A 25,626-nucleotide genomic window follows, 5' to 3' on the forward strand; every position below is an offset into this window, starting at 1 on the left:
TAAGACAGAGCTCAAGGTTTACAAGAATAAGGTTGAGGGATATGTTGAAGAAAAAGGGATGAATGTGGATAAGACATAGCAGCTAACATTCCAAAATAATTGGGGGTGCTAAGCTCAAGGGAAATGACTTCTGTCTGGATAAGAATGAAGGATTTAGCTCCGAGTACTGTGGTTACTTGAACAAGTGATGTTAAAACAAGTCACATCTGCTATATGTTGAGGGAATTTCAGTGCACTAAAACAGGGATAGTGGAGAAGAGCTTGAACTTTGAGATTGGGCCATTAATTTTAAGCGTTCTCCACTTGGAGTCGCTACTTTGGGCAAGGAATTTCTGTCTTTCTGTCTAGGTCAGGATGATGTGCAATGTGTGACTTGTTTTTCTTTGGCATCTGTGGTTGACAAGTTGATGTCATCTGTTGCAGTACTACAGAATTCTCAAAAACTGTAAAAGAGGACAGAGAGGTTTTCTGAACAGGTTGTTCCAATGACGGAGCTAACAGCATCTTTACCACACTATCAACAAGGACAGCTGACAGAGGTATACTCTGATAGCCTCTCACCTAATTCAGTAAGTGCCCCTCGCACATGTGAGGATATTTCACTTTTCATAAGCTGTCGGTTGTGTGCTGGCAGAGACAGCAAACTGAAGTTTCATGTGCTGTTTGCACTTCAGTATACAGTGTATTTTGGATTTGCACTAAATGTAATGTCACAGAGAAGACTGCATATTTTTAGATAGGTTCATAATTTTGTAATAGAAAAATTAATCTTAAAAATTTCCAGTGTGATATGTTCAGCTAAGTTGAATATAGTCCTAATTAGAGTAAGATCTACTTTATATATCCTTGGGATTTATCCTAATTATTTGGATTTTAGATTAACTTACCCCCTCTTTTACTCAGGCATGCTAGCCGATTTAGCGCAAGTTAAATGCTAACGCGTCCATAGAATATAATGGGTGTGTTAGCGTTTAGCGTGCGCTAAATCAGTTATTGCGCGTTAGTAAAAGGACCCCTTACTTTTTTTTTTTAAATCCATGCTCAAGCCACTTTGTTTAGATGGAGTAGTAATTTCTTGTCTAAGAGGACCTAGTGTAAGATATTTTTGTACTTGAGGCAATGGAGGATGAAATGAGCTCAAGGGTCATTCCATATATTAAGTGGTCTAAATTTAGAAAAGTTCTCCACCTCATCATCAATTTTGATGAACCTTTGTATGCTGAATCTTATATATGACTCAAACTAACTTGGAGATATAGCTTTTTGTTTGATACTATACTGTGACCATGAACAGCAGGGGTGCCCAAAAGGTAGATCACGATCGACCAGTAGATCGCAAGGGCAATGTGAGTTGATTTCGGAGCCCATCCTGGGCTCCGTGATAGACTCACATTGACTTTGCGTTCTCCCTGCTTCCCTGACGCCGCAAAAGCCAGGCCCACAAGCCTTCCCCCCCCCCCCCCCCAACGGAGAGGAAGTTCTGGGCCAGCTTTTACAAAAGAGAGTCATCTAGAAAAATTTTCAAACAAAGTCTATTAGAAAAAGCATGTTTCAAACCCCATGATAAAGGTGATTTTATTTTTCCAGCAAATAATGCAAAAAAAATTAGGGTCAAATTTAATAAGCCACTAGCCTTATAACATATCTATCAATGCTATATATATATTTGCTACATATGTCTGACACAACAGCTGATATTTTATAAATTTAGCAAGAACATAAGAATTGCCATCTCCGGATCAGACCCTGGGTCCATCAAGTCCGGTGATCCGCATATGCGGAGGCCCCACCAGGTGTACCCTGGCCTAGTTTTAGTCCCCATATCACTGTATGCTTTTTAAGGGAGATGTGCATCTAGTATACCCTTAAATCATAGAACGGTGGATTCTGCAATTACTTCCTCTGGGAGAGCATTCCAGGTGTCTACCACTCGCTGCATGAACCAGAACTTCCTGATATTCGTCCTGGACCTGTCCCCCCTCAGCTTCAGTCTATGTCCTCTTGTCTGTGTCACATCGGACACTGTAAATAACTGCTTCCCCTGCTCTATTTTGTCGAATCCTTTCAGTATTTTGAAAGTCTCGATCAGATCCCCTCACAGTCTCCTCTTCTCAAGGGAGAACAACCGCAGTCTCCTAAGTCGTTCCTCGTAGTCCAGGTTCTCCAAACCTTTCACTAGCTTTGTTGCTTGTCTCTGCACCCTCTCTAGCAGTTTTATATCCTTCTTTAGGTATGGAGACCAATGCTGGACGCAGTATTCCAGGTGCGGTCTGACCATGGCTCTGTAGAGCGGTATTATAACTTTCTCTGATCTACTCGTAATTCCCTTCTTTATTATGCCTAGCATTCTATTTGCGCACAAGTTTAGCATATTGCTGTTTTTGATATAATAAGCAGCGCATGAGTTTAGCATATTGCTATATTACCGTTTGCACTAGATAGATAATATTATTGAGATGATTCCTTGTCATTTCAAGGCCTACTCTATTTTCAATAAATCTTTCCTGTTTAGATTCATACAAATCTATGTTATCTATCAATTAATTCATAATAGAAATAACTGAATTGGGTGGTGACAATGGTTCTTCGCTAGCAACATGCATCATTGGAAGAAAACAGTCATCATCGAAGTGTCGCAGCTTATTTTATTGCAAAAAAGTTGGACTCGAATTGGTACACTAATTAGCAGATAAGTTACTACTTATTCAGTGGTCAGAAATTAATCTCTCGGATGATGATCAAATCTGCTTGCATCAAAAAGCAATGTTTATCCCAGGACAAGCAGGCATGATATTCTCACATGTGGGTGACGTCATCTACGGAGCCCCGATGCGGAAGCATTTTCACGCAAACTTGATTGAAGATTTAAGTTTGCTCTGCTGCTCCACGCATGCGTGCCTTCCTGCTCCACTAGGGGGCGCATCCCCTTGTGGTCTCCAGTTCAAAATTTTCCGCTGAGCCTAGAAGTCGTGTTTTTTTCAGGCTCTGCCCCAACTGCCTTCTAGCACCGCAATTTTTTCTTGTTTTTCTCGATTTAGTCGCTGTGTGCGAGTTTTTTCGTATTTCAACTGTTCCTGCTTCGTTTTTCACCGACCCGGAGGCTTCCAGGTCCCCGTGGCCGCGTGGCTACTCGAGCCGCGGCCAGTTTCGATTCTATGTCCCGGCCTTTGACCGGCTTTAAAAAGTGCTCCCGGTGCGAGCGGCTTCTTTCCATCACAGACCCGCATCGCCGGTGCATCCTCTGCCTGGGGGCCGCTCATCAAACCGACTCCTGCCCCCAGTACGCCACTTTCCAGAACCGGGCCCTCCGTCGAAGGAAAGCCCGCATGGCGGATCTTTTCGCCCGGACCAACCCTCTACCTCGGCCTCGAGGTCGGCCCCGGCCTTGACCTCGGCCCCGAATACCTCGGCATCGCCTCGAGACTCGAACCCGAAATCCTCGGGACAACAGAAAACCTCGGCTCCGGGTAAGTCCCCTCTTCCCTCTTCAGGTTCTGTACCAGCAAAGAAACCAGCCTCGGGGACACCGGCGACGCATGGCGGAAGTCCCATGCTTACAGCCCCGGCGAAGCCCTCCAAGCCTTCGGGCCGTGCCTCCACCACACGGGAATACTCTGATACGAGGTCGCCCCCGGTGGAGTGCACCGAGGCAGTGGACATGCCCTCGATGCTGTCCGTGCCCGTTTTCCAGGACCTACTCCGAGCGATGATCTCGTCGGAGCTGTCCGCTGCAATGGCCCATTTACAACCGGCCTCGACCTCGACCCCGCATGTGCCAGACCAGCCTGAGCCTCGCATCGAGCCACCTCGAAGAAAAGTGCGCAAGCTTCGCCGCATTCCATCCTCCTCGGACTCCTCACCGAGGCACCCGAGGCGCTCTCCCTCCACAGACCGCCGCGGTGCAAAACGTCGTGCTAAAACGACAGAAACCTTGAACCGCCGTACTTCCAAGAAGGCCCGGGGTTCCCCCACTCTACGAGGCCGTTCACCTACACCTCGTACGGGACCGCTAAGGGTGACTGAGTTTTCACTCTCCAACCCGCGCATCCTCCGAACTCCCCCTCGGACCGGGACTCCGACCCGAGGTTGCAGGCTTTCACCGGGGGAGTCCGGGTCGAGGTCACCGATTCGACATCGATCGGTACCCTGAACCCCGACATCGTCTCCGAGGGGCTCTTCGAGACGTCGGAGATCCATGACCCCGGAACACTTTCACAGTACTTCCCCGGTCTCGGAGCGTGGATCGGAACAGGAACCTCGATACTTGAGGGAAGCCTCCCCATCCTTCTCCACCCGACGGAGGTCTCGTTCACCGACCCCGCACGGGGCCTCGGGAACATCTCGCCCATCCTTCACTCGCTTTGTCCAGGACATGGGCCACGCTTTGGACTTAGACCTCCAATCCGACTCCAGATACTCTAAGGAATACCTAGCGGAACTGGATATGCCATCACTGCCCAGAGAGTCCCTCCGCTTACCGCCTAACCCGGTACTCCAACAGGCCTTCTTCAGGAACCTGGAGACCCCTTACATGGTCACAGCCGTACCCTCCAAAATGGAGGCCAAGTACCGCACAGTACCCTACCCGGGATTCGAACAACCACAGCTCTCCCACCAGTCGCTGCTAGTAGAATCCTCCTTGAAAAAGGCCCACCCATCCCGGGTCTCAGCCGCGGTCCCCCCAGGCCGAGAAGGCCGAACCCTAGACAAGTTCGGCAGGAGACTATATCAAAATGCGATGATGGCCTCTAGGGTGCAAAGCTACACTTTCACCTTCACATCCTACCTCAAACACCTCATTGGACTATTGAGAGCCTTTGAGACTGACCTACCGGCCTCCCGCCAAGGAGCGTTTGGCCTGCTTTTAGAGTCCCTCTCCAACCTGCGCCTCCATCTATTCCACACAGCCTACGATGGCTTCGAACTCTCCTCCAGAGAGGCAGCCTTTGCTATCGCCATGCGCCGACTAGCTTGGCTGCGCCTGGTCGACATGGACCCCAACTTACAGGACCGGTTGGCTAACCTACCCTGCGTGGGAAAAGAACTGTTCGATGACACGATCGAGGCAGCTACAAAACGCCTCTCCGAACACAAACGCTCATTTGCCTCCCTCGTCCGGCAAAAACCTAAACCGCCCGCACCCAGGCCGTTCAGGGCCCCTCCACGCCGCTACCCACAAAAATCCACCCCTCCCTTCTCGCGGCTGCCACCCAGGCGTCCGCAGGCCAACCACCGGGCCATGCCCAAGTCCCAACCACCTGCAACTTCCAAACCATCCCCGTCCTTTTGACGGGAGTCGCGGAAGGGGGCGGGCCCCCTCCGCCATAGCCCCAGGCCTCCTTCCCATCGGGGGTCGTCTCAAAGCCTTTTACCCTCGCTGGGAACAAGTCACGTCGGACGCATGGGTCCTTGGCGTGATCTCATCAGGATACTCTCAACTTTCGGGCCATTCCTCCAGACAACCCCCCAAGGAATTGCCCTCCCAACCGGATGCAGCTACCCCTACTCCTCTGCGAATCTCGAGACCTGCTTCGCCTCAGGGCAGTGGAGGAGGTTCCCCCCGACCAACGGGGGAAGGGCTTCTACTCCCGTTACTTCCTGGTACCGAAAAAAACGGGAGACCTACGCCCAATACTAGACTCAACAAATTTCTGATATGGGAAAAATTTCGGATGCTTTCCCTACCGACCCTCTACCCCCTGATCGACGAGGGCGACTGGCTCTGCTCCCTCGATCTGAAGGAAGCGTACACACATGTCCCAGTGCACCCCGCTCACCGCAAGTTCTTGTGTTTTCAGGTAGGGGACTGGCACCTACAATACCGAGTCCTCCCCTTCGGCCTAGCATCATCACCTCGAGTCTTCACCAAGTGCCTCGTGGTGGTCGCAGCTGCCTTACGCTCCCAGGGCCTCCAGGTATTCCCCTACCTGGACGACTGGCTGATCAAAGCCCCGTACAGGGAAGGGGTTATCTCAGCAACCCAACAGACTATTACCTACCTACAAAGTCTGGGGTTCGAAATAAACTTCCCAAAATCCCAACTACGCCCCTCGCAGTCCCTACAATTCATCGGGGCCACGCTGGATACGGTTCCTCCCCCCTCCGCGCCTAGAGGCGTTAGTAAGTCTGAGTCGAAGGATCTCTCTGCTGACCTCGGTATCAGCTCGACAGATGATGACTCTCCTAGGCCACATGGCCTCCACCGTCCATGTCACACCCTTCGCCCGCCTCCATCTGAGAATCCCTCAATGGACCCTGGCCTCTCAATGGCGTCAAGACCGGGACCCGATCGACCGTCCTGTGACAGTGACTCCTTCCTTGCAAAGATCGCTCCGCTGGTGGGCCGACTCTTCAAATCTTTCCAAAGGTTTACTCTTCCTCGCCCCTCATCACAGCAAGGTACTCACCACGGACTCGTCAGAGTACGCTTGGGGAGCCCACCTGGACGGTCTACGCACGCAGGGGATGTGGTCAGCGGAAGACCGCCGCTGTCACATCAACGTGCTAGAGCTCCGGGCCATCTATCTCGCAGCTGTAGCCTTTCAACATCTGCTCCACGACCGAGTGGTCCTCATCCGAACCGACAACCAGGTAGCAATGTACTATGTAAACAAACAAGGAGGAACAGGGTCCTGGTCCCTCTGTCGGGAAGCCCTGTGCCTCTGGAAATGGGAAATCTCCAACAACACCTTCCTTCGAGCGGTGTACATACAAGGAGAACAAAACTGTCTGGCGGACAGACTCAGCCGCCTCCTCCAGCCACACGAGTGGTCACTGCACTCTCAGGCCCTACGACAGGTGTTCAAACAGTGGGGGACACCTCAAATAGACCTGTTTGCATCCCCCCACAATCACAAACTGCCTCTCTTCTGCTCCTGGATGTACTCCCCGGACCGGCTCGAGGCCGACGCCTTCCTCCTCGACTGGGAGGGAAGGTTCCTGTACGCGTTCCCGCCGTTTCCTCTGATCCTGCGGACGCTTGTCCACCTGAAAACAGTACAAGCCACCCTGATCCTAATTGCTCCTCGCTGGCCACGCCAGCCTTGGTTTTCCCTTCTACTTCAACTCAGTGTCAGAGATCCACTGCCTCTGCCTCGGTTTCCCTCTCTACTATCACAGGGTCAGGGTTCGCTGTTACATCCCAATCTTCAATCTCTTCATCTGAATGCTTGATTTCTTTCCCCCTGACTTCTCTCCCCGTGTCTCAGTCAGTCAAGGAGATATTGGAGGCCTCTAGAAAGACCTCGACGAGAACCTGCTACTCCCAAAAGTGGACCAGATTCTCAACCTGGTGCTCCTCTCACAGCCAGGACCCGGTGTTGGTCCCCGTCCCCCTGGTCCTTGATTATTTACTTCAATTATCTCACTCCGGCCTAAAGACCAACTCCATTCGAGTACACCTCAGTGCGATTGCAGCCTTTCATCAGCCCCTGGAAGGGAAAGCCCTCTCGCTCCACCCCCTAGTCTCTCGCTTCATGAAGGGTCTTCTGAATGTCCACCCTCCTCTCAAACCTCCTCCGGTGGTTTGGGACCTTAACGTGGTTCTGGCTCAACTAATGAAACCTCCATTTGAGCCCCTAGACAAATGCCATCCAAAATTCCTCACTTGGAAGGTGTTTTTCCTGCTCGAGCTCACTTCCGCTCAACGGGTTAGTGAGCTACAAGCTCTAGTGGCGGACCCACCCTTCACGGTATTCCATCACGACAAGGTGGTACTCCGCACTCATCCAAAGTTCTTGCCTAAAGTAGTGTCTGATTTTCATCTCAATCAGTCCATTGTCTTACCGGTGTTTTTTCCCAAGCCCCACTCTCATCCCGGAGAGGTGGCGCTCCACACTCTTGACTGTAAGAGAGCGTTGGCCTTCTACCTCCAACGCACTCAGCCACACCGGAAAGTCCCACAATTGTTTTTGTCCTTCGACCCAAACCGGTTAGGTCACCCAGTCTCCAAGCGCACCTTGTCCAACTGGTTGGCCGATTGCATCTCCTTCTGCTATGCTCAGGCTGGTCTCGCACTGCATGGTCGAGTAACGGGACACAAGGTCCGAGCGATGGCAGCCTCCGTAGCGTTCTTCAGGTCCACACCTATTGAGGAAATCTGCAAGGCTGCCACGTGGTCTTCGGTTCATACTTTCACCTCCCATTACTGTCTGGACTCACTGTCCAGAAGCGATGGCCGGTTCGGCCAATCGGTTTTGCGAAATCTATTTGCTTAAATTGCCAACTTCCCTCCATCCCTTTTCAGTTAGCTTGGAGGTCACCCACATGTGAGAATATCATGCCTGCTTGTCCTGGGATAAAGCACAGTTACTTACCGTAACAGGGGTTATCCAGGGACAGCAGGCATATATTCTCACAACCCGCCCACCTCCCCGAGGTTGGCTTCTTTGCTAATTAAGTGAACTGGAGACCACGAGGGGATGCGCCCCCTAGTGGAGCAGGAAGGCACGCATGCGTGGAGCAGCAGAGCAAACTTAAATCTTCAATCAAGTTTGCTTGAAAATGCTTCCGCATCGGGGCTCCATAGATGACATCACCCACATGTGAGAATATATGCCTGCTGTCCCTGGATAACACCTGTTACGGTAAGTAACTGTGCTATCTCAAAAAAGTTTGAGCCAATGTAAAAGAAATGCTATAATCCGTTTGGAAAAGCAAAACCATCTCATCAAAATGGGACTTTTGAAAGTTGATCTCAAAATGGCCAATAAATTGAATCAACTGACAAAAAAGAAACACTAAAACCATGTCAGAAAATTTGCCCTATATGTAAAGCTGAATTTGCTTCTATGGTAGCAACTACAGTTGCATTGTCCTTGTCTTCCGATGACTTTGAAATGGACACTTCTGCCACGATTAACCAAATGGGTGAATCTCCTTTGAAATTTCCAAAAGTGAGCAGTAGAGATAAAATGGGTTATACAAAAAATTGAATGAGTACAAAATGTGATAATGCACACGATAATTTCCGCTGCTGGACTAGCAGCTCAGGATATTGGACAGTCTAGTTAAACCATAGGATGTGTCTTATGTCAAGACAACTTTGACCTGATTAAAGAAATGAATTGGAATATCCGATAGATTGAAAAAATTCAAATATTGACTTTGGCCCCAAGAAGTTGGTCAATAAAAGCTACAGCATTAGAGTTTGAAGTTTTAGAGCATATGGTAGATGACCTGAAAAATCAAGGAGGAGCAGGGTATTTGTGCCTTGCCTAACCTGAAAGTTGGCAAGCAATTGCCAAAAGTATTTGGCAGAGTATGACAATTTTAAGAAGATGACAAATTTCAGCAGAATGTGTCCTGGCAAGGAAGATTGCATTTCTGTTTGAGTTGGAGTCAAAATACAGAAACAAAAGCGGTTGCTGTTGAGCAATCTAAATGAGATGCATGTGATATATCAAGTCAACTATGGAGCCGAAATCTGATTATCAAAATTTTGTGAGCTTAAACCAAAGTGATGTATAACTGTTGGTGCATTCTGTTTGCATTTGCATTATACATCGGAACATCAAGCTCATGTTGCAAGGTGCAAATATCAAAGATAGCTACAAAGTGCTTATGAAAATAACTGTTTGCTATTTGAACTCCTAAAGATTGTATACTACAATGATGCCAAAATGTCCTGGGGAGGAAGCACTGATAGTTTATTTGGAAGAAACATTTAAGGATTGGGATCAGGATGAATCGATCAAATTCAAGAAGTGGGTCCATACTGATGGCGAAACACTAGAAACAAGCAAACTAACATTGGATGATTTTATCTGCAAATTTGCAAACAAAATTTGGAAGCTGACGAATCACACTTCATTTCAAAGCATCAAAATGAATATTTTAAATACTTTGAAAGCCAATTTAGAAGAAAGCGAATTGTTCTGATCAATTTTGCTGAAAATTACTCTCTTGTACATGATACAGCACAGGGTTTTCATTGGGAAAATTCACAAGCTACATTACATTCCTTTGTTGCTTACTACATCAGCGAAGCTCATACCATACAAGTCATAAATGTTTGCATCATCACAGATCACATACAACATCACTATTCATGTATTTATTCAAAAGCTGATTGAGTTTTTGAAGACAAAAATGAAAGGTAACAGAATTCAAGTTTCAAGTTTATTAGGTATCTTGATGAATCGCTTAATCAAACTTCAAAGTGATGTACACATTAAAATTTACATTTGTTAGGTAACAGTACAATACATACGAATATTTAAAAACAAAAACTAAATTACACTGTTTAACATACTCTTGACATTAGGTAAGGAGGGGTGAAATACAATTCATTAAAGTAAAGAAGAGACATTCAGGGAAAAAACACAAGGGTAATAGTTAAAAAAAATATAATAAAGTAAAATGGAGTAGTAACATAAAAAAATCAGTTTGCAAAGGCATCTTTAAAAAGAAAAGTTTTTAAGTTACTTTTAAATTTTCCGAATTCCTTCTCCTCCCTTAAAAAATAGGGAGGGCATTCCAAGTCTGAGGTGCAGTACATGAAAAAATAAATTGCCTTCTCGTATTTATACTTTTTAATGAAGGAATAGACAATAAGTTTTGTTCGTTGGATCTTAAAATTCTCCTTGCAGAATATGGAATTAATAATTTAAATAAAAAAGCGGGGGTCATATTATATAGAGTTTTGAAGATGATTATACAAAGTTTAAAAGTTATTCTGTGAATAACTGGAAGCCAGTGAGCATTTTTAAGAAGCGGTGTTACATGGTCGAATTTTCTGGATTTGGTTATTAATTTAATTGATGCATTTTGTATGATTTGGAGACGTTTTATTTCATGTAAAGCAATTCCTTTAAATAGAGAATTGCAATAGTCTATTTTAGACATCACCAAAGAGTGAATCAGAATGTTGAGTGACTTGGGACATAGAAATTTTGAAATAGAGCAAATTTTACGTAATCTGTAAAAGGTAGTTTTCATGATGTTACTAATATGGTCGTGAAAAGTAAGTTTATTATCGAAAATTACCCCTAAAATTTTAATATTTTGGACTAATTGTAGGGGAACGTTTTGAATAGCGACAGGAGTAACAAGAGGGAAACTATCCTTCCATGGAAAAAGCATGATATTAGTTTTTTTGATATTAAGTGCCAATCTGTTTTCATCCAGCCAATGATAAATTTGGTCAAGTTTCCTATTAATATCCGAAATTTCAAGTACATCATTATTATTTAGAGGATGCAGTAGCTGAATGTCATCAGCATAGGCAAAAACATGAAAGCCTACAGATTGGCATAATGTCAACAGTGGTGCAAGAAAAATATTGAAAAGTAAAGGAGAAAGAATAGATCCTTGGGGAACCCCACGTGCAATGTGTGATGGTTTAGAGGAAGATTCATTGAAAAAAACTGTGGATGTGCGATTACTGAAATAGGATGTAAACCACGCAAGAACTTCATCTGTAACCCCAATAGATTGGAGTCTATTGAGAAGAAGTTGATGATCAATCGTGTCAAATTCTGCTGAAAGATCAATAGAAATTAACAGCACCGATTGATGATGATCTAAGAAATATTGAATGGAAGTTGTTATGCCAATCAGGGAGTGTTCTGTGCTATGGTGCTGTCTAAAACCAGTTTGATTCGGATGTAACAAGTTAGTTTTTTCTACAAACTCTGAAATTTGGTTGAAAACAATTTTCTCTGTTAATTTTGCTAAAAAGGGTATGTTAGATATAGGTCTATAATTGGATAGGTCATCATGACCGATATTTTTATCTTTAATAATGGGACGGATGTATGACTTTTTCCAATCCAGAGGTACAATGTGTTGGTTTAAACTTTCGGTAACTAATGTATGAATCAAAGGTCCAAAGATGTCAAAATATTGTTTAAGAATAAATGGTGGTATCTGATCAGCTTTAGAACCTTTGATATTCAGAGTTTTAAGAATAGCTTCAATCTCATTTAGACTAGGTATTTTAAATTTGGAACATTTGGAAGATAGTGAATCTGGATTAACCTGTTCAAGATCTTTTAAAAGTAGTAAGTTATTTTTAAATAATTTCCTAATGTTAGTAATTTTTTCAGTAAAGTAATCCGCCAGTTCTTGAGCAGTGGGAACTGTATTACTTGATTCACATTGTTTTTTATTATTTTATTATTCACATTGTTATTTATTATTTTATTATTTTTTATTTATTAATTCACTATTTTTATGATGGCTCGGCTACGCAAAATAAGAATTACAAAGGTTTTGTCAACCTGAGCAATCATAAAAATGATTTCAATTTAATTTTTTGGGTACAAGCCATGGAAAATCACCTTGTGACAGAATTGGTGGAACAACAAAAAGATTAGCAGCTAGAGCTAGTCTTCAAAGACTATCGAATGACCAAATATTGACACCAAAAGACCTATACAATTTCTGTGACAAGAACATACATGAAATTAAATACATACAGTAGAGTCTCAGTTAACCGGGTCTCAATTAACTGGGACTCTCGAACAACTGTCAAAAAATTGCCGGTGCAAAAAAAAAAAAAAAAGTCCCCTGTAGCGGCAGCAGTCCTGAGCCTTAAAGCCCTCTTCCCTCCCTCAAGCAGAAGCAGGCGGTGATCCTAAGCCACAAACTCGCTTGCTCCTTCCCTTTCTCCCTTACCTGAAGTGCACAGTCAGCAGGAGGCACAGGCTGCTTGCAGCCAACCCCGACATGGTCTTTCCTCTGACACGTCACTTCCGATGAATCAGAGGAAAGGCACTGCCAGGGCTGGCCGCAAGCAGCCTGTTTCAAAGCTGCCTCCTGTTGACCGCTGTGCTTTGGGTAAGGAAGAGAGGGAGGGAGCGAGGGGGTTTGTGGCTCAGCACTGCCACCTGCTTCTGCCACTTCAGGGCTTGAGGGAGGGAGGAAGGAGGGCTTTGCGGCTTGGAACCGCTATTGCGCTGGTGCTTTTGAAGGGGGGGTTTAGAGTGTGTTAGACAAGGTTTCTTACACACTCAGTTAACCAGAAAAACAGTTATCCGGTATCCACCCATCACCATGGGTGCCGGATAAATGAAATTCTACTGTAATTTGTTTGCAAAGAAGAAATCGATAAAAACAATACATTTCAAGAAGAAAGATGGCAAGAGAGCAGCACAATAGCTGGAACATTATCATTTTGTTCCACAATAGAGAACATTATCAGTTTGTACCACTCAAAACACCTTTTGTGTGAACAAAGTGCCAAATGATACCACCGACTTGAATATCACAACTGCTCACTAGTTATTTTATTTCTTGCATTTACAATAACAAATGGTGGATTGTCAATATTATTGAAGTATCAATGGAAGAAAATAATGCCTTGATAAAGTTTATGCACTTGCGTGTTTAATTTTACTAGCCTGAAAGGCCAGAACAGCATCTCATTTCCATGCTCTCTGCTTCATTGATTACATCATCTGGACAATAATATCAGTTTTCAGAAACTATTTTGGCAAATATGGCTTTTAAATTAAATAAAATGAAGGAATAAAGACAGAACTTCGGCTTGGGAACCAATAGAAGATACCCAGTTTAGGCTTGGGAATCTAAGTTAAGCTGCCCAAACATTAGCTTGGAAACCAGAACCAGGCTTGGGAACCTAAGAACATAAGAATATCCTTACTGGGTCAGACCAATGGTCCATTAAGCCCAGTAGCCCATTCTCATGGTGGCCAATCCAGGTCACTAGTACCTGGCCAAAACCCAAAAAGTAGCAATATTCCATGCTACCGATCCAGGGCAAGCAGTGGCTTCTCCCATGTCTTTCTATGGACCTTTCCTCCAGGAACTTGTCCAAACCTTTTTTAAAACCAGCTACGCTATCTGTTCTTAACCACAACCTCTGGCAACACTTTCAAGAGCTTAACTATTCTCTAAGTGAAAATTTTTTCCTCCAATTGGTTTTATAAGTATTTCCCTATAACTTCATCGAGTGTCCCCTAGTCTTTGTAACTTTTGACAGAGTGAAAAATTGATCCACTTGTACCCATTCTACTCCACTCAAGATTTTGTAGACTTCAATCATATCTCCCCTCAGCCATCTTTTCCAAGCTGAAGAGCCCTAATAATTTTTGTCTTTCCTCATATGAGAGGAGTTCTATCCCCTTTATCATCTTGGTCGCTCTTCTTTGAACCTTTTCTAGCGCCACTATATCTTTCTTGAGATAAGGAGACCAGAATTCATTGCAGTACTCCAGATGAGGTCGCACCATGGAGCGATATAGGGGCATTATAACATTCTTAGTCTTATAACATTCTTTTAAAAAAAAAAAAAAATTCCCAGCATTCTGTTTGCTTTCTTGGCTGCTGCCGCACATTGGGCGGAAGGTTTCATCGTATTGTCTATGATGATACCCAGATCCTTTTCTTGGGCGCTAGTCCCCAAAGTGGACCCTAGCATCCGGTAACTGTGATTCAGATTATTCTTCCCAATGTGCATCTCTTTGCATTTGTTCACATTAAATTTAATCTGCCATTTGGACACCCAGTCTTCCAGTTTCCTAAGGTCCGCCTGCTCAAAGCTTTGGAACCTTGATAAAGAAACCAAGACTACAGGCTTGGGAACCTGAACTAAGAGATCCACCTGTGGCTGGTATTGCACGGCTATTGGGTGTGACCTCTATGGCAATGAAGTTGTTGGTTCAAATTTCTTGAACTGGCAGCGGCAACGCAACCATGGATCAATGCAATCAAATATTTTTCTTATAAAAATGCAAAAGGACAGTCATGTAACAATTACAAATTGAAAAACTACCATATTTGGATGTTATTGTATGCCTTTTCCACAGAAACTTCTGTGACGACTCTTATTTTCAGGCATTTTGCTTGCATTGAAAAACAAAGCCAGCTTTTTCAGGGGGTTTTAAACATAGAGCTTTTCATAAATGTTTCTAGATGACTATTTTTTATTGCACAAGCTGGTTGAAAATATTTCATTTTTTATGTTTTTTGAAAAATCACAAAATTGTAAATTGTAAAGTAACAAGATTAGCTTAAAACTTGAAATCGTATATTTGAGAACAGTCGTCACAAAATAATAAAATTTTATGGGGATAGCTTCATTATTACAGAAGCCACAGACTTGGCTAAATTTTGAAATTTTTCAGCGTGTCCTTTTTTTGGTCTACTTAAGACTTTTTATGTACGCCAGTTTAAAAAAATGAAAATCCACATTAGTTCTATTCAGTAGATCGTATAAAGTTGTATAAGATTGCCAAGTTTTATTTGTTTGGCTTGTATAACCAAGGAATAATTTTGACTCAAAGTTGTGAAAATTTTGCAGGGATACTTTTAACATGGTGGTGGTGGTATGGTATCAAACAAAGAGCTATATCTCCACAAGTATTACCAGAGTTTGGTTGGGTCATGTAAGATTCAGAACACAAAGTTTTTAATCAAAATCCGTGATGATGAGATAAGGAATGCTAGAACACTTGACATGGAATTGACCCTCAGCTTACAAAGAGGGTCATTGAGAGAAGTGGAATTTGAACCTTAGTTTTAATATGTCTTTACTTGCTGAGCTCAAATCATTAAATTTCTCTTCATCAACATAATGTATACTATGATTCAGTATTTCAGAAACTAGAATGGTCTATCTGCCATTCTCCTAGAAGCTGATTGTCTGTAAAGGTCCCATCAGAAGTAGAGACAACAGTTCAAAGCTTCAAAAGTATCTGAATTAATTTTTCGATCCAAAGAATTTTTCCCACCTTTGGGATTCCAACTTAATCGGAGCTTCTTTGTATTGCTCTGTGATGGCATGATCTTTATTTGCAACTAACCAGGGTTTAGCCCTGTTTAAAAAAAAAAAAAAAGCAAGCCCAAACAAAAACCCTAGCTTGTCTATTGGCCATCAGAGGAACAACCTTTGGAAAGCATCCACATATCAACTCCTTCCAAAACCTGGTATGTGTGTTTCCAGAATCTAGCCACTAAGGGTTGTTGTACAGTGACTAACAACCCTTAGGTGTGGGGGGTCTCAGTCTTCACAGCAGCCCCAGCCAGTTCATGAAGTAGAATTTGAGCTTTAGAGTCAAAACTAAGTCTCTCATATAGCAGTGCATAACATTGCCATTGGTCTAGAAGTCCATCCCCTGCCCATCCTTCTCTTTTATTTTAAATAAATTTTTATTAACTTTTTTTTTTTAATGAAAAATAGAATACACACAACAACCCCCACTGGGGCAAAAACTGCATTGACTCTGGGAAACCACAAAAAATTATATACAAATCCAAAAAATATACAGTGCATAGCTTATACATATTCACCTATCAGTATATATAAAGTTTGACAGTGTAAGTCAGTGAGTTATAAAGAAAATAAAGCAGCAATTTCTGTTTTATATTCCCCAATATAACCCTATCAAACTCCAAATGAGTTGTGCATAATCATGTTCAAACGTACCCAAAGTTCGTGGGTGGGATCAAAACATCCATGATTATCATTCAAGTGCTCCAGAGCTATTAGAGGTTAGCTTAAAGCGTCAGTCCAACAATGTGGGACCACTTGATTGTTTCCATTTTAATGCAATAATTCATTTAGCAACAGTCTTTTAAATCAGACTTGCCACTTGTGTATTCTTTTGTTATGGAGGCCTAATAGACATATCTGTGGGCCCAGCAAAATAGAAGAGCCTAAGCCCTTCTTCATAACTCGGGAAATAGAGGACCAAAAATGGTGTATTTTCTCACAAGTCTTCAAAATGTTGGAAAAAAAGTACCCTTGTCTAGTAAATATTGCCAGCAAACATCAGTAGCAGATTGTGGAAACAGCTTGAATATGGTCAGGAGTGTAATGCCAACAGGTAAGAATCTTGTAAGCATTTTCCTTAATCAGCACACACCTAGAAGATTTAGAAACTTCAAGAAACACTCTTTTCCATTCAGACTTAGAAAGTATCATTTTCCCAGGAAGTCATAAATTTATATTTCATAAATGTACAGTTATTAAAGAACCTGTACAACAGAGCAATGGGACCCTTCAATTTATTTAACGCCATACATACATTTTCCAATTTTTCATTATCATTACAGTCATCCTTTAGCCACCCTTGGTTGAAGATGAAATGCTTAACTTGCAGGTATGGGAAAGCATTCTTCTGGAGCAACTGATAGAGATCTCGTAACTCCTCAAAAGGAATTATCTCCCCAACACCCAGAAGTTGGCAAAAGTGAATGAGACCCCTTTGTTCCCATTGGAAGAATACCCCCCACCTGCCTGAAAAGTAGGTTCAAATCTAATAGAGGAAAGTGAAGAGATTCCCTGAGACCCTCCAAATTTCTGTCACACCTTATTCCATATTCCCTACAGATGATAAATATAAGGATTAGTCAGAGAGCCCCCCTCAGAAGAGAACCAAGAGGCCCAGATAAGATGGCGCAAGGGAAATGCAGGGGCGCTAGCCTGTTGTAACTGGACACTCGGCTTATCTGGAGAAAGCTCCTAATCAAAACTGCCTAATTTGAGCTGCCCAGTAATACCATGTCAAGTTTGACATCCCCCTCCCCCCCCACTCAGGACCCTGCCATAAAAGAGATTTAGGAAATCTTGGAGATCCATTACCCAACACAAACCTAGAAAAAATTCTCTTTGGAGTACCTCTAGGGCGCCCCTAGAAACTGGAATATGGAGCGATTGAAAGAGAAAAAGCAATCGAGGCAACACATTCATCTTAAGCACTGCAATCCTACCTCCACTAGGACAAACCACAGGGAGAGCCAAGTGTTCAAATCATTTCTAATGTGACCCAGCAAGACTTCATAGTTGCGAGAGTATATCTGGGTGGAATCCTTCGTTATTTGGATGCTGAGATATTTAATCTGACTGGGGACTGGATGCACTAAGAGAATCGGTAAGACTGTGTGGGTCTGCACTGATCCAATTATTTGGCTGATTCAGAAAGCGCTATTGATACACTAAAAAGTTTGCATGCAAATTATTTACTCAGGTCTTAATTGTAATCCCTGACTCTGCTGTCTGATAATCACTGTGAGAGTGACTCTCTCACATGCGCAGAGCTGAACAGCAGAGGAAGCCCCAAAAGCAGCCTCCTGCTATTTAACTGTTTGGGGCAGGAAACCTTTTTTTTTTTTTAATGGGCACAGATGCTGTGCGTGTTAAACATGCACAATATTTGCCCTATTAAAAAAAGAAAATAAAAGCCTCTCCACCAATGAACCAACGAACATGGCACTGGGAAGACCCTCCCCCCCCCCCGCGAGCTAGTGAAAAACGGCAGGAGGGATGGCCATTCTCTCCTGCCATTCGCCCCCCTCCCCCCGTGCCAACCAAAATGGCAGGAGGAATGCCCACTTCCTCCTGCCATGCAAATTCCCCAAACCGCAAAATATAATTGGCTGCCTTTGCCTAGAACATCTATGAGGTGAAAATAACCAGGTGAATCGCTGGAATGGTATGTCAGGGTGAGGAAGGATCTATACTTCTACTAAGACTTAGGGCTAAATTCACTAAGCCCATGGATCCGATCCGAGGCCGGGCGACCGATTCAGAACACGCCTGCATGCAAAGCAGGCCGATTGGAGGCACACCCCAACCGACCGCACAGATCACTGAAGAGCGCAGACCATCTACAGAAGAGTATAGGGGCGGCAAAAGGCAGGCGAATCAGGGCTGAGCAGGGCAGGAGAATCGGGGCAGAGAGCAGGGTTTTAGCACAAGCGACTGGTCCTCACCAGTCACTAGTTTTTTGATCGACCAGCCAGTCGGTGTGCCAAAACAAAGTTTAGTGAATTGCATCCTTCCTACTTTGCATGCCGATTCCCCTCATTTGCATGCACAGATTGGGATCGGATTGGTACACAGGTTAGTGAATTGGGTCGGAGGAAAATTGGGTTGCAAAGGGCTCGCAAACCGATTGGTCATGATCGGTTTGCTTAATGAATGTAGCCCTAAGAATCTTAATAAAAATTTGGCTGTATTTTAGATTTCAACCCCTTATGTGATTGAGCTTGACACCCCTGCCCTAAAAGAAAGTCATTCAATTTCCATAAATACAAGGGAGAAGGAAGACACCCAAATTCCACCTGCACACAAATAAGAGAATGATCAGAAATTTGGATAGGTGCAATATGCATATCCTTAAGAGCCTCAATATTGTTTCGAGCACCAAAACAAATCAATCCTAATATACATTTGCTTCACATGAGAATAAAAGGTGAAGGGAATAAAAGGGATGATGAAGGCGTCAGACATCGATGAGTTCTAGACTACTGATCAGGTGGAGTAAAGCCTTTCTGTATGCTCAACTATACTCTCCTGCCCGCTTAGAATGGTCCCAGTGAGGGTCCGGCACCACGTTAAAGTCCCCCCCCCCCCCCAAGAATACAGCTCTTTGAACAAACGTTCTCAGAGGTTCTTGGAGAGATTTGAAAAAGTCTCCTTGATGTGTGATGGGAGCATAGACATTAATAATAGTAATTTGCTCTCCAAATAGCTTTCCCTTAATTGCTAGGCAGCGCCCCTGCATAACCCTATACGATTTTTCCAAGATAAAAGGGCAGGAAGAGCAAGTTAGAATCACAAGGCCCCCAGTACTCCCCTTCCCCTTTGGGCCATGGACTCCCTGAACCGAGAATTATGGAGAGTGCAACAAGTGAAGTTCCCTCATACTCAAGTGCATTTTCTGTAAAAGAACTCATCCCACTTTAAACGTTTAAGCTCATTAAAGACAATGCTGCGTTTACCTTTATCATTAAGATCATTAATATTCCAAGACCCCAGCGATAAAGTTAGGGCCATCTGTCGCTGGCCTCAACTGCCCAAACTCCCATTACTTCTCGCCCCCTTGCTCCCCTTCTGGCTGAGCACCTCCCTCACAGCCAGGAAAAATCCCTGGAGGAAGATTTGCCCCTGCGAGAGAATGAACAAGCCTATCTGCATGCATTCCCCCGTAAATACCAAGTCACTCCCATCATATCTTTCCATTGCAAAAGTGTAGATTTTGCCAAGTCTTGGAAAATGGCTATCTTGCAGTTGTCCCAGGTGAAGTCATGCAGAGCAGGTGCTTTTCGCAATACTGATTCCTTAATCCAAAAATCTGAAAAGCAAGCAATAACGTCTCTTGGATTAGAGTCCACTTGGGGTCCCAAACTGTGATGTATTGTGTCAAATTGAATGTTAGGCAGGTGATCCCCATTCAATTGTTGTTTATCCGATTGTAGCAAAATATAGCACAACTGTCTCACCACTAATTCACAATCCTAGTACTGTTCCAGCTCCGGAATCCTTTTAAAGCATAGATTATTTCTTCGGGATCTATTTTCAATATCCTCAATTGCATCAAGGATCGCTGTGCGGTCTTTGAGAGCCTGTTGTTCTTCCGATTTAAATGTCCGATACAAGACTTCATCTCATCTAATCTGGTCTCCACCAACTTCCACTCTACATGACTGCGGAGCTCTCCCAAGTTCTTTGCGAATTTCTGTCAGTGTCGCTTGCACATCAGAGCACACCCCTTGCATCTCGGACTTTAGTGCCTGGAACCAGCAGGTAACATCTGCCCCGATATTGCTAGTACATTCTGACTTGGCCTCCGAATCGGAGGGTTCAGGCATCATCTTTTCTCCCATGCTGCTAGTCTTTTCCACTTGTGCTCGGTGATTGCCATCATTAATCACTGTAAACTTAAACTTCTCAAGTTTCTTTTGAGTCGCCATTAGTTCCCGGGACACACACCGCACCTCAGAAACCAAGTTGAGGAGGGAAAAGACGCTTGAAGCCTCAAAATTAGAATTCTCTGAATGGAGCTGAAGAATTAGTCGTCTATTCCCTAGTGATGGCGTCACTTCCACCTCTCTCTTAATTAAAATAATTGAGCTCAATGCTTCTGAGTACTATCATTTTTTATGGGACAAGAAAGATACTATGAGTATTACTGATAAGATATAATAATAAGAATACATGCCAAGTTGGTGTGGGATGAGCCATCCATAATTGGGTCACAGTCGGAGCTCAGAACCTGAAGTGTATGTAGTTCAAAAAGTAGTGGATTTATAATAAGAAAGAATTCTGCTTACTATGTGTGCCCAAATAATCCAGGAAAACTGTAATAAAATGAGTAGTCTCATACAGTGGAGTGTACTTTGCACTTGTCCAGCCTTATTTTACACAACTTGAGATTGCAATCAAGGAAACCTTACTTGTCTGGGATTTATTGTGTGTGTGTGTATATACACACATATACAGTAAATACATTAGTGTTTAAGCCTGTTACATTAACGGGTCCTAGTAAAGCCTCCTTCCCTCACATGTCCCCTATTTTCACCGCCAGCTCCAAACCCATTTTTACCCCCCCCAAGCACCCTTTTCCCATCTGCTCCCTTTCAGCCCAAGCCCCCTTTTCTCACCAGCAGCATTTCCCTCCCCACCCCACTTCCCTGTCCAGCAGCACCTCTTCCCTGCACCCCCTGTCCCTCTTCATTGCTCCCCTGGCCCAGTAGCACCTCTTTCCTGCTCCCCCTGTCCCTCTTCCCTGCTCCCCCCGTCCAGCAGCACCTCTTCCCTGCTCCCCCCGTCCAGTAGCACCTCTTCCCTGCTCCCCCTGTCCCTCTTCCCTGCTCCCCCGGTTCAGCAGCACCTCTTCCCTGCTCCCCCTGTCCCTCTTCCTTGCTCCACTGGTCCAGTAGCACCTCTTCCCTGCTCCCCCGGTCCAGCAGCACCTCTTCCCTGCTCCCCCTGTCCCTCTTCCCAGCTCCCCCGGTCCTTCAGGACCTCTTCCCTGCTCCCCATGTCCCTCTTCCTTGCTCTCCCGGCTAAGTAGCACCTCTTCCCTGCTCCCCGGCCCAGTAGCACCTCTTCCTGCTCCCCCGGTCCAGCAGCACCCCTTACCTGTTTCCCCGGTCCAGTATGCAGCGTTGTGAGCATCGCGGCCGGCTTTTGCGAACCTGGTAGGCAGCTCTGCATCTCGGAAGTACATTCCCTCTGACGCAATCGCGTACATCAGAGGAAACGTTCTACTGAGGTGCTGTGCGGCCTGCGAAGTTTGGTACAGCCGGCCGCGATCCTCACGGGAGCAGCACCTGACCCTCAGTAGCTCGAAGCCCTCCTCCTGGCAGCTGCCACCAGCGCCGCTCTGCACCGCCTTTCATGTGCCTCAAGCCACCGAATACGGCCATGGAAGGCAATCGGGGCGGCAAGGACGCGGGCAGGGAGAGAGCTTGCCTGCGCTTCCTCCAGCGGTTGGTGAGTGAGGGCGGGAGGAGGGGAGTGGCCAGAGTGTTCCCTGCCGCCGTGTTCTAAAATAGAATTCGGCCAGGGAACAAAAAACACGGCGGCAGGGATCACGGAACCCTAAGTGTGCATGCGCGCTTAGGGTTTTATTATCATTATTATCAGTATTTGGTCACAATCTTGATTCACAATAATTTGACCCATCTCTTCCGGTCCCGGGTAAGTAGACTTCACAATGATTAGTCTTTTTACAAAAATATTGTGTATGCTTTAAGGCAAAATTGGGTGTTTATTTCCTTAGGTCATCAACATCTGACCTAAGTGTCATACCATGTTTTGTTTTCACGCAATTTAATAAAATCCTGCTGAGATGACTACAGATTGTTAGTTTGGTGTTTGTTCAGCTTAAAACTGCAGAGACATCACCTTGTCTTCACCCTTGCCAGATGTTAGAGAGATCTGAAACTTGATTCGTTCCACTTCTTGAAGACCCTTTCTTAAAACTGAACATAGCAATATTTTTTGGGGGTTTTTTTTTTAGCACGCTGTTTTATCCCCAGATACAGAAATGTTGAGAATCAAAGGTTATTTGAAAAGAAAAAAAAGTGTGTGTGGGGTGGGGGGGGGGGGGAAGAAACGGGACAGTGTACAAAGCATTGCTCATAGAATTCTTTCCAGCTCCTTTGCATGTATGTATGTATCTGTGTGCATGTTGCTACGAGTTGGTTTCATTTCTTCTGTATATATGTGAATATATGTGTACGCTATGTGATTTAGACAGTTTGTAATTCAATATATAAACCTTGCACAATGATGGAATAACGATCTGATTTGCTGACTGTCATATCTATTGCAGATTGTAATTTTGCTTTCTATCTGTTTGGCAAAGCTTTTAACCTTTTATAACTGGAAAGCATTGATCTAATGTATAGCAAGCTGGCACAATATTATCAGATGTGCAAAGAAATGCCTTCTCTCTCAGTTCAGGAATTCTGCTCTAGTTTGCTTATTAACCACATCTCATGCTATTTGTAGATGGGTGTTCAAAGGGATCCTGCTCTCAGCAGTTAGCTTGTGAGAATGTAGGGTGTAGACTGCACCTGTTCATAGGATCACAAGAGTGCACGGTTTGGCTTTTACTTCTGCTTGAAGAACGGGACATGTCTGAGGACCCAGAGGAATCTGTTCCTTTGCTTTTGCTGCAGCATGACCCTGTGTCTACCTGGGCAAGGTTGGATCTAATGGTGAGGGTTCTCTGTATGTTATGTACACAAACATTTATATGGGATTGAAAGTTCCATGAAATTTTAAATTATCTATTGCAAATGCTATTGTGTACCACCTCAAATTTTGGTGTTTGGTATACAGTACTCCCCCGATAAATGTTGAAAAACCACAAATATGTTTTTTAGCAGGAGAGGGCAGCTGGAGTGCCAGCAAGTGAAGGAAATCGCTTGTGGTATGCTCCAACCGCCTCTTTCTGTACTAAAGTTGGGCCTTACCAATCAGGAGCTGCTTTGACACGCAGCTCCTGATTGGTGAGGCCCGATTTTAGTACAGGAAGAGGTGGTCAGAGCATACCGCGAGGGTTTTCCTTCACTCGCTGGTGCTCTGGCTGCCTTCTCCGGCTGCCCTCTCCTGCCTGGTCGGAAAATACCACGAATTCACGGGGAGCACTGTATTGGTTTATTTTTGTTCAAACTACTTAAAATTTCATGTGATCTTACAGATTGTGGAGCAGAACTACTAAGGCATTTCTCCCCCTTTTTGTTTGGATGGAGAAAGTTCTCAGTACATCTGTTCCTAACTTCCTATATATTGGATCAAAATTCATTTTATCTTGTGGTTCAGGTTTAGTGTTGCCTTTTGTATACATATTTGTATGCTCTGATGAGACACTTATTATATGGAAAGGCCTTAATCATTTATCAACCCTATAAATATAAGCAAATGAGATGAAGGGAAGATAGTTGATCATGTATAATCGATTCATCAATTCTAATGTCATTCACAACTTCAAAGAAAGGCCAAAATGGCATCTATTGTGACAAGTCTAAATCAAATTATTTATTAAAGGTATCATAAATGTCTGAATTATGATAAGAATAGAATCTTAGTCCATATTGAGTATTCAAAAAGAAGTGTGGTGAACATATCATAAATTATACAGACTTCAATCTTGAGAACCTCTTATGATATATACCATTCCAGGTTCCTGTCTTGTATAGTGTTATAATCATTCATGTCCACCGCCCCCTACCAAAATGGATTTTTTTCTTTTAAATTTTTACTATAAATTGCATTTAATATCCTATAATTATTATAATCACTCAATTTATTGAATTTACTGTTATAAATACTAACTTTAAATATTTTAAAATTAAAAAACCTAAAAGTATGGAGTGCTTGTGCATAAAACCTAATTAATGGGTTACGTTTGCTATCCTATAAATGTTGTGATCACTCAATTTATTAGATTGGTTGTTACAAAAACTAAACTTAAATATTTGAGAATAGAGGATTCCTAATTATATAAAGTGCTTGTACATGAAACCTAATTAAATAATGTACATAAAACCTAATTAATTGGTATGTATAAAGCCTAAATAATTAATGTAAGAAATGTGAATTTAAATATAAATATAAAGTTTATCAAAATTCATAAAAATATCGCTATGAGTGGAAAAAAAACAAAAGAAGTTAGAAAAACATGTTTGTAGGAGATTCAAATTACTTAGATTCTCTTAAACAATGTGAATAGAATAAAAAGCTTATATATAAAATAACTGTCATTCAATGAAAAAGGCAACACTTAGCTTGCTATGTGGTGGGACCTGCCACCATCAATGTTGATGTGGTGAAGAAACTCCCGACGCCATTATTTATACAGGCGTTTCAACCCTAATGCGGGTCTTCTTTGGGGGGAATTTTTGAAACCAACGCTGCCTTGCTAAGAGCGGAGAAAACTAAACTTGGACAGACATGTGCTATATAAGCTTAAATAAGCGTTACCAACGCAACCTTAATGACGCTCAAATCATTTTAGCACATAAAGGACGATGATTTGAGTGTCATTAAGGTTGCCTTGGTAACGCTTATTTAAGCTTTTATAGCACACGTCTGTCCAAGTTTATTTTTCTCCACTCTTAGCAAGGCAGCGTTGGTTTCAAATATTCCCCCCGAAGAAGGCCCGCATTAGGGTTGAAATGCCTTTATAAACTAATGGCGTCGAGAGTTTCTTCACCACATCAACGTTGATGGTGGCAGGTCCCACCACATAGCAATTTCCCATTCAGTTAACACAAAGGAAATGTCATTATGCGCGGATCTGTCTTACTTACATGCACCTAAATTTCATAGTGTGCAGCTTCAAATGGGGTATGGCTGTGGGCAGTTCAGAGGCATTCCCAGAACTGGACAGACAAATCACCACCCTGTTATCTTCCACTACA

General features: G+C 43.7%; 1 protein-coding gene across 6 annotated transcripts in view; it reads left to right on the forward strand.

Moving 5' to 3' along the window:
• The window catches only part of PSEN1 (presenilin 1), a 99,554-nt gene that overhangs the window by 13,000 nt on the left and 60,928 nt on the right, over positions 1-25,626 (forward strand). For 5 of the 6 annotated variants that reach the window (XM_033953104.1, XM_033953109.1, XM_033953106.1 and 2 more), the window contains exon 3: positions 424-569. In XM_033953104.1, coding sequence (XP_033808995.1) covers positions 486-569 — 84 coding nt within the window. In that variant the 5' untranslated portion in view covers positions 424-485. Of the gene's footprint in view, positions 1-423; positions 570-23,209; positions 23,419-25,626 lie in introns of all 6 variants that reach the window. The other variant, XM_033953110.1, reaches the window with a different exon arrangement.

Source organism: Geotrypetes seraphini, chromosome 7 (genome assembly GCF_902459505.1).
Source record: "Geotrypetes seraphini chromosome 7, aGeoSer1.1, whole genome shotgun sequence".
Taxonomy (NCBI): domain Eukaryota; kingdom Metazoa; phylum Chordata; class Amphibia; order Gymnophiona; family Dermophiidae; genus Geotrypetes; species Geotrypetes seraphini.